The sequence below is a fragment of the Schistocerca cancellata genome, chromosome 2, assembly GCF_023864275.1.
Source record: "Schistocerca cancellata isolate TAMUIC-IGC-003103 chromosome 2, iqSchCanc2.1, whole genome shotgun sequence".
Classification (NCBI taxonomy): Eukaryota; Metazoa; Arthropoda; class Insecta; order Orthoptera; family Acrididae; genus Schistocerca; species Schistocerca cancellata.
Window position 1 is genome coordinate 370,350,807 of NC_064627.1, and position 10,586 is coordinate 370,361,392.

General features: G+C 36.7%; 1 protein-coding gene across 12 annotated transcripts in view; it reads right to left on the reverse strand.

Moving 5' to 3' along the window:
• LOC126161768 (mitogen-activated protein kinase kinase kinase kinase 5) overlaps positions 1 to 9,760 on the reverse strand; it is a 323,445-nt gene extending 313,685 nt beyond the window's left edge. For all 12 annotated transcript variants that reach the window (XM_049917837.1, XM_049917835.1, XM_049917832.1 and 9 more), the window contains exon 1: positions 9,514 to 9,760. In XM_049917837.1, the coding sequence (XP_049773794.1) occupies positions 9,514 to 9,624 (111 nt within the window). In that variant the 5' untranslated portion in view covers positions 9,625 to 9,760. The remainder of the gene's footprint in view (positions 1 to 9,513) is intronic.
• Positions 9,761 to 10,586: the final 826 nt, after the last annotated feature.

Below are 10,586 nucleotides of genomic sequence, written 5' to 3' on the forward strand. Positions count from 1 at the left end.
TTATTCATTGAATTCTTTATGATCTCTCTCTCTCTCTCTCTCTCTCTCTCTCTCTCTCTCTCTCTCTCTCTCTTTACAAATGAGAAGAGTTTTATGCAGATGAACACTTAACGATAAAAGCATAAGGGCTACTTCTCATAGTTTTCAAGTTTTTCTGGCAGTCTCATTGCCTATTTACCAGATCTTTTTATTTCAATTATTCAAGGCACTAATAAACATTTATTAGGCATAATAAAAATTTCAGGTATAATTTGAGTGCCAGAAAAATGTGTTCAAACTTCCGGTGCGCCTCTTTGATGATGCTACTTTTTAGGGCCTTATATGCTTGCATTGCAAAACCAAATCCACCTATCTAGATAGTTTAGAATATGCTCTTTCTAATGACCATAATTTAGAAGAGTTTGGAGAAAACACTTTTTTGAAAATTTTGACTAAGAATACCCATTTTTAGCACATTCTGAAAAATTGTCAACTTCACCTTAGATTTGTGAAATAATGGAAAGCAATAGGAGAATGAAATTTTATTTTCTAAGACCCTGTGCTGATGAGTTATGGTGTGCAAAGTTTGATGTACATCCCATAATTACTTTTGGAGATATAAAAAACTAAAGTTCGCGTTTTTTTAAACAGCTATTTTTTTGCCCAACTTTGCTTCAAATTATCTATATGAAAAATTCTCAGAAATCATTTTCTTAATATTTTACTTTATAGAGCTCTAAAAGTTGTATAAGATGGCCTAGTTTTGTTTCTTTCATGCAAATACTTACAGAGATATCTCATCTCAAAGTTGCTGAAACTTCAAGGATGCACTATTGGAAGCTGTGCTATGGTTTCAAACAAGTGACTATATCTCTGTAAGTATTGAATTTCTGGAACTGTAACTTTACCAGTGTTCACTGAGAACATGTGCGAATGTTCATACTAAATTTCATCAAAATCCATGATGGTCATGTGGGAACATTTCTCGATATTACACCACTTGGCATGGAATGGCACTTTTAACTAGGTAAACACCAGTTGTGGTACAATGGTCCACTCACGATTACACTACATGTAAGGAAGAATCATGATCAATAATGTATTGTTGACCTGTTATTCTCTGATGTACATGCCTTACATTCTTATCCCTGTTACCCGCTGATTAATTTAAGCCTCCAAGTGCAGAACATAAATCTACTCCTGACACTGACAACACCCATTGACTCTATTACCATCATGAAAGACACAGCTCTACAAAAATGTTGTTATTTTTAATCTATTTCTGTGCCATAATGCATTACATCTTGAAAGTATATGAATATTGACAGACTGCAAATTTGTTGTACTCACTGTTATTCTGATCCTATGTTTATCTTTGTATGCAGAGGCTTGAAAATGGCACAGATACTAAAATAGTAATGGTACAACAAAAACCGTTACAGCTAAATGTGAAAATAATGTCACATAAAGAATTTACCTGTTATTACAACATGTTAATGTTCTGGATAGTTGGAGGAAAGCATTATCCAGACCCAGCATTTGTTTAGCTGCAGTTTGTAAACCAATTTAAACTACACTAAAACTTGGCAATAGAAACGACTCTCGACAGGCAACGATCAAACGATAACGGCTCTCGTGACTACCACACTGCCAATTTCGAAAAGATGTCAACTCCCAAAGAAGACACTTGTCTGAACTTTACAAAAATTTCACACTTGAATGTAGACTCAGTCATTGCCACAGTTCTATGCCGATCATGGAGAAAAGTTATACTACTGTCCTGATTTAGATTTGCAAAACTGGGGAGGTAGCTCAAATGTGAATCAGCGACACAGGTCAACCACATATCCTGCAACTTTCTTTACATTGTGCTGAAGAGGAAGAAAAGGGGGTGAATTGGCAGCTGACTGAGTATAGGATCCATTCTTTTCTGGATTATGAAAGGGCATGTATAATGAAGTAACACAGAAAGTGTAGGGCCTCTCTCTTCATACTGTTGTGCAACGACTCTTCATCCATATGAAGGTTGTAAAACCAATGCCAGCAAAGCAAATGACTAATTTATCATAAATAGCATTAGAAACCATCAAAGGTGAACAGTGGGAGCAGGAAAGGGGGGTGGGGGTACAATGTTGCCCAGGCCAGATTTGCAAGAAAGTAGTGGGAGAGAAGAATATTAAGGTTTAATGTCACATTGACGATACTGTCATTATGCTTGGATAAAAAAGAATGGGAAAGGACTTCGGCCATGCCCTTTAAAAAAAAAAAAACACTTTCATGTTGATGGCCCAATGGTGTTTTGAACACTGCTGCTTTGGGAATTCAGCAGAGTTTGTTCTCATGAATGAGAAGGATAGCGAGATAAATTTGAAGTTACTGGTAACTAACAAGAGAACAATTATGAAAAGTGAAGTTTAATCTATAGTCAAAATTTGCTAATTGAGTATTATTTTTACTGACTGATATAGTTTGCTATCAACATTCTCTCCTGCTGGTCTAGACCTTGCTCTTCTAGCCTCACTATTCCACAACACGCAATGTTGAATCATTATATGTGAACAAACATACAGTTTAGAGACTCCATTTAAGAGGTAGTTGTTGGAATCCCTGTCAAGCCATCCAGATTATGGTTTTTGTTGAAGGCAAATGCTAGGATGATTTCTTTGAAAAAGATATCACCCGTTTCCTCCCCATTCCTTTCTCAAGCCAAACCTGTGGTCTGGGGCTGGAAACCTTAATCTTCCTCCTTCCAACTGCACATCCAGCTCTTACGAAATCACAGTCCACAAGGGTATAATTTGGAAAACAAATAAACCTAGATGCTACCCAACACCTGAAAAAATAAAACTAGATGCTACCCAACACCTGAAAACCACTTTCCACATTTCTTGATGCAAAACTCTTGCTTCAACTCAACTGCATTTTGTCCTCAGGTTATAATACAACCAAATTTCCATCCTTACCTAAAACAGAGTTGTTATTTGCCTCTTACGCCATCAAGACAATTAACAGATGTACTACTCAGTGGTAATTTTCAGTCCAAAAACTGTTTTGATGCAGTTCTATCTATCCTGTGCAGGTCTTCTAGACTCTGCTTAAGTACTGCAACCTACAGCATTTCAACCTGCTTACTATATTCGAGTCTCGTTCTGCCACTTGAGGTTTTCTACATTCCTCGATGCCTCAGGATATGTCCTACCAACCCAATCTTACTTTTAGTCAAATTGTGTAATAAAGCTTTTTATTAACTATTTTGTACCTGTCCATTGTTTCCAGATCTAACCACCTAATCTTCAGCATTCTTCTGTAACACCACATTTCAAATGACTTCTTTCTAGTTAGTACATTTCACTTTCATTGAATGTTGCACACCCAAGTATTTTTAAAACAAACTTTCTTAAAACACAAATTTACATCCAGTATTATGATATTCTTCTTCTTCTTCTTCATAAAAGCTTCTCTTGCTATTGCCAGTCTACTTTTTATATCCTCCATACTTCTGCTGCTGTCAAGCACTTTGGCAGCCAAATGGCAGACCTCATCTCGTGTTAAATATCTCACCTCCTAATCTAATTTTGCAGCATCATCTCACCTCATTTTAACTGCATTCCACTATCCTTACTTTTACTTTATTGATGTCCATTTTATTACCACTTTTCAAAATATTGTACATTCTGCTCAACTTATGTCCCATGTACATCCCCGTCTCTTGCAGAATCACTACGCCACTGGCCAAGAGTTTTTAATTCTTATGCCCAGACTTTAATTCCATTTGTATATTTGTCCTTAGTTTTCTTTATACTTACTCCTTGTACAGATTGTAAAAAGAGAAAGAGAGAGAGAGAGAGACTGCGACTGTGCTTCACCACTTTCTCAACTACTGCCTCATTCTCATGTCTTTTGATATGTATAACTGCAGTCTGGTTAATGTATGGCCCATAGATAACATTTCATTCCCTGTATCTTATCCACAGAACTTCCAAATTTCAGAGTTTATTTCAGTTAACACTGTCAAAAGCCTATTACTGAGAAAAATATTGATAACTAGCAACTACTTCTCAGAGTATAAATTATTACTGTAAACACACATGAAATGTTAATTTTGAACAATTCATTTCATGTCACAAATTTCATTTCACCTCTTAGAACCTGGCATGATCCGTTTTTCATGCAATTTCTGATATATTCAGTGTGGTTGTTGTTCCAACTTATGGTTTGTGTTATATTGGTTTCACACTAACATCAATTTCACAACTACAATTCCATCCTTTGATTTATGAATATTGTGGAAATTCAGTTCATTTGCACTATTAGCTTTCAGAATTTATGAATGTGTTCACTTGCATTTTAGTGGGCTTTTAAACAGCAGTTATTGTGGAGAGGAGACACTACATGTAGCCTGCCTTACAGCTATTTAAGGCATTCAGATATCCCTTCAAATGCAGCAAGTCCATATATAAAACAGGAGGAAAATTAAATCAATTACACCCACTGATCGACTTTTTTCAGTACTGTGCCCAATTCTGCTATCACTGCAGCTCCACTCATTGAACTGTGGCTCAAATCTGGATCTCAGATTCTTGATCAGTATTCCATAAAGTACGAGAGAAAGCACAAGAATGAGAGTCCTAGTCCAGCACTGGACCAGAACAGTGAGAAAAATGTGAGAAAATAATTTTTTGTGGATCTGTAAATAACTCTGTTTCCACTGCCTACTGAAATATAATTTAAGTACAGCATATGACATTATAATTCTATCAGAGACAGCAAAGGACTTGGAAGAGCAGTTAAACGGAATGGACAGTGTCTTGAAAGGAGGATATAAGATGAACATCAACAAAAGCAAAACGAGGATTATGGAATGTAGTTGAATTAAGTCGGTTGATGCTGAGGGAATTAGATTAGGAAATGAGATGCTTAAAGGAGTAAATGAGTTTTGCTATTTGGGGAGCAAAGTAACTGATGATGGTCGAAGTAGAGAGGATATAAAATGTAGACTGGCAATGGCAAGGAAAGCGTTTCTGAAGAAGAGAAATTTGTTAACATCGAGTAAAGATTTAAGTGTCAGGAAGGAATTTCTGAAGGTATTTGTATGGAGTGTAGCCATGTATGGAAGTGAAACATGGACAATAAATAGTTTGGACAAGAAGAGAATAGAAGCTTTCGAAATGTGGTGCTACAGAAGAATGCTGAAGATTAGATGGGTAGATCACATAACTAATGAGGACGTGTTGAATAGGATTGGGGAGAAGAGAAGTTTGTGGCACAACTTGACCAGAAGAAGGGATCGGTTGGTAGGACATGTTCTGAGGCATCAAGGGATCACCAATTTAGTATTGGAGGGCAGCGTGGAGGGTAAAAATCGTAGGGGGAGACCAAGAGATGAATACACTAAGCAGATTCAGAAGGATGTAGGTTGCAGTAAGTACTGGGAGATGAAGAAGCTTGCACAGGATAGGGTAGCATGGAGAGCTGCATCAAACCAGTCTCAGGACTGAAGATAACAACAACAACAACAATATTGAAACAAAGAATTTAATTTTGTAATGGTAGCAGCTGGTACAAATACAATAGAGAAAACAATATTTTAGAAGGTTTACATTATGTTCACTGTATACAATACAATGATTAGATACTTTTTTTTTTTTTTTTTTTTTTTTTACAGTAAGAAAATTTGGGTCAAGCGATGTGTCCAATTCCACCATCGGCTTTGACCCTGACATAAGTGTGTTGTCTTGTGTAGTGTGACATCATTATTGCATGGTGTTTTTGTCTAAGGTCATGTTTGTAGATGGCATGCTGCAGTGTTTAGTGGCACACACTTGTGGTGGATGTTATATTTGAAGTTGTTTGTGTTATGTGTGGTAGGGGGTCATTTGATTTTGTGCAGTCGTCCTGTGAAGTTGTGTTGGAAGAGTTTGCAGCTTCACTAGTGGGTTACTTTGATTTATTGTTGCATATGTTTAAGCAGTTATGTTTGTGTTAGGTATGATTAGCATCATGTGTTATATATGGTCCAAAAATTAAGTGTTTTTCTTTTTTATTAGCAATGGGTACAATGGAGAAATTTAATGGTCATTCATTCCTCATCGTACTGGGGGAAGATACGATAAAGTTTTTGGAGGGCTCTGGCTTCATTGCCGAATATGTGTGGTGCCATGTGTACTGAAAATATGAAGCTGACCATAGTCCCAGAGACCTGTATATGCAGTAGCGCCGCAGTCAAAACACTTAAGAGATCTACCCAATGAGGAATGTGGTTGGTTGAGGAAGTATATTGTTTTGTTCTTTGAGGACTTGTGTGTGTGTGTGTGTGTGTGTGTGTGTGTGTGTGTGTGTCAGTTTGTTTCGGTTTAATTTCTTGTGTGTATTTTAACTGGTCAAGTGAATCTGAGGGTTTAGGGTTTTTGATTTCCTTGTGAGTTTTTTGACATTATCAACACTGCATTTGACTTATGTACGTCAATTGAAATAACCGATGCCATGATTTCTGACTAGTTTGGGTTGTAGGTGTCGATGGCTTTGTCTAACTATACAGGTCAAGTGAAATTTGCAGTACTGCTTTTAAACCGGGTTGTTCGGGTTTTTTGAGACCGAGGCTTTATTTGAGCTAGGTAGATCATGAGAAATGTATGATTCCTGCAGTTGATGTTTTTGTACCATTGTGTCATACGTTGAGAATTTTTTGTGTTTGATTCTGCAGATGATATTTGCTTTGGGCTGATGTTACTTTTCGTATAATTGTATATTTAGTGTGTCCCTGCCCCAAACCCCATACTTCCTGCTGATATCCTGTTAGTTTCATTTTATGGCTGAAACAAAATATTGTGTCATTTTTATTTTTGTAGCTTGTGTATGAGGTGGCATTATGGTCACCGAATTGGATATGCTGGAAGTAGGGATGTCTGCCATCTTGATGACATCATGGGTAAAAGCAAACAGGTAGAATCAGATGCTTCCATAATGCTGAAAATTTAATACAGTCGGTTAATTAGAGTCAGTAGAGATATGTAACTGAGATAATTAGCCTAAATGATGGTCTGGATACTACTAGCACTGTTCCACAGTTATGGATACTACTAGCACTCTTCCACAGTTAAGAATGAATGTTATTGATGATGTTCCTTCATCTAGTTTAGATCTGTGTAGTTGATGGTGTTGTCATGAAAGAAAATATGCTACTGGGGAATGTAACAGATGCTACTCTGTGTGTACCTGTTTTGCAAATGGTTGTTATGCTGAATGACTGGTTATAACAGAAAGTTATTACTTACTCTATGACTGTGTCCTTACTTTGTGCACCTGATTACAGTTCATGCACGAAAGTACTTAATGAGTATATAAAATCTAACAGCAATACTGAATCATTGACGAAAGGTGCTGAAAATGTGTTTGAACTGAAAAAATAAACAGAGCAGAAGACAATCTAAAGATACATATCAAATTTGCCAAAATGCCAATAAATGATTCTTCTGTTGTTTTATAAAACCTGAAAGTGAATGTACATGGTGTAGGAATGTACTCAGTGTAGGAATGAGACTTCTCTCAAACTTCTAGAATGACTTATGGCATAGCCCACAACTGTAGGTGTAACAAGTATCAATTTGTGTTTGAAATATGTCATAATCAGATGATGATGATCATGATGATATGCAAGGAAGACCAGAAGTTACATCTTTTATAAAGAATTATTAATAAAACAAAAACTAAGCACATATTAACTACTCCATGAGTTGAAGGTACATCAGTATAGCTGACATAATTATCTCAGAATAGACACAGAAATAGACAGCAATCGTCCATCACTCACTCATAGGCCTACTGCTATTCATTATAAGTCAAGACACAATCATGAGGGAGCAATAAAGTCATTTGAAACACTAGATTTTTCCTTTCCCTCCCACAGTCATTCCTCTAGGAATGCAGCTTTACAGTAATGACAGCTTTGTCTGAAACAGGAACGATTCTTACATAATTTGTCAAAAACAGACTGAATACACCATTTTTCTTGGTCTTAATTTAGTGTTCCCGACACAAGGCAGATTTCCATATCACAAACAAATTACCCTGGCAATTCACAATAGATATATTCACGAACTCTTGATATGAAGCCGTTATGAACACTTTCTAGTGACAGACACTTGCAACAGTCGCAAAAGAGCAAAGCCAGAGAGTAAAACAGTGTTTGCTAAGGGCTACTACAGTACTACTGAAGTCAGTATTCTTTGATCACTGCATTGGCAGCTGGACACACAGCATTATATCTGGATGGAATAAAAATTTGACTAACAGCTATTAAGTTGTTTGTGGGACAGCTATGATAGGAACAACCAATCAGAACACAAGCTTGGTCATACATTATGTCCAGTGCACAAATGTCATATCACTCTTCCATCTCAGATGCCAGTTACCATTCAGCAGTGAATGACAACTAGGGTATGTGATGCAATTATCATTTGTTCTTTTTTGCTTTGTTTCTCAGTTAGTACAACATATGTTAACAGAGAAACTACACATGAACTCAATATGGAACCACACAGCAGCTGCTTTCGGAGCCATATTGCACCAAAACAAAAACAGCATATCAACATCATCCCCCACCCATTTTCCATGCTCACTTTGTTATTCTGATAAGATACTATAGCGACTCAAAGTCCTCTGATTTCTATACCAATTAATTCCTCACACTTCTGCTAGTCTGAAACTAGGATGCCAAGAAAAGGAGAGCACACGCTACACAGCATACAAATTGAACATCAAATAGCAAATGATGTCTTCTCGTGGAAGTAAAGAATACAAGGAACAGAACATGTAATATTTAAGGTACTACAACCATTAGAAAATTAAACCACAAGAGTTAAGCGGGAAATTCATTAAATTTCAAATAACCATCAATACACTTAAAGAAGTTGAACAATAGGCCCTACTACTAGTAACTATAGAAAAGAAACGATCAGAGCATTAATTGCTGCAGAGAATCAGCAGAGGTATGGAATAAACAAGGCAAAAACGTAGTATGAAACCATTTAGAGAAATTAAAAGGGCACTGTACTATGATCACTAAGAAAACCTTTCAGAATAGATTTATCGTTCATTTTTATAACTGGGCAAGGAATACAAAATGTTGAATGAAGCCTATTTATGACTATGACATCGATATAGCAGTTACTTACAGATGTTTACACTTCACGTACTGATATCACATTCCTACTTAACTTGGGGGCAGAAACATCTCACTTCACACTGAACGTACATTTCCTCGGTCTGTAAATCAATTTTCCCTCATCTTTAACGGTTTGCACAGCTCAATTACAGAAAAGTCTGTTCCTAACTACTCTTAACACCTGCCAAACAATGTACTTACATCACAACGTCAATTTCAACTTTATCAATCTGTCAGTGCAACACAGAAACTGAAAAATCACGATCATGCACCACAAACTAAGAGGTCACTTTGTTTCATTCAGACACACTTAATTATTAGGCGTGCCGTAATAACTTGGTAAACTAAAAAAGATTTTTGGGGTACGGAACCTTGTAAACATCTCCATATGTCCCGCTTCCTATGCGCTGAATCAACTCATATTCATCTTGTGGGTTTCTTCTGCTTATATCCGAAGATAACACTCCACTTCCATGAGCCATAGTTTGAATTATGACATTACACACAAATCCATATGAAACTAACACAAATAGAATTATCCTGCCTCCACAACCGTAAACTTAAAAGCCCAGGGTGGCAAACACAAAAACCTAACCACCAACCACACATTTGCTGTGATCAGACTGTCAAAACACCAAAGATATAATAACCTCATATTACTAATCAAGATAAACCAGCACGAAGACTAGCGTTGATCGTTGAACGGGAAAAATTTTAATGTATTAGTATTGTATGCTGCACAGACATTAACTTGATCTAGCATTTACTTTGTATTGCTTGTCTAACATTCCATATAAAGCAGACTCCTACATTATGGTATATTGATAATTTTTACTTTTTGGACCTTTGACTACAACTAAATGAAACACAATTTTCGTGCCTTGCACATTTCGCCTTTAGTATCTGCAAGGCCTCTTCAGTGACAGGTTGCGTGGACGATATTCTACATATTATGTTTCTGTTTCATTTTTGGTGCCGTTCCTCTTCTCATGATAGCCACTTGGGGTTTATCCACGGCACCAAAAATGGAACAGAAACATAATATGTAGAAAATCATAGACGCAACTGCCACTGAAGATGCCATGCAGATAATAAAGGCGAAACGCGTAAGGCATGAAACCTGTGTTTCATTCAGTTGTAGTCAGACGGAGCAGAAAGCAGAAATTATCAATATACCGTAATATTACACGCAACTGAGAAAGACAGGATTACAGAAGTTGCAGAATCCTACATGTTTACTTCTAATTTTGGTTTTACAGTTTGAGAAAAAATGTTACCTCACGGAAGTGAAATTCCTGAGAATATTTTTATGCTGGTAACTGGTGTAACGTCTTTAGTGTGTGTGTATTGGAGAGAGAATAATAATTAAGTGTAATTATCGAAGCAGTAGTTGACTAAAGAAGTTCGTGTGCCTGGAAGTACATTAGGGTAAAGTTTCCATGCC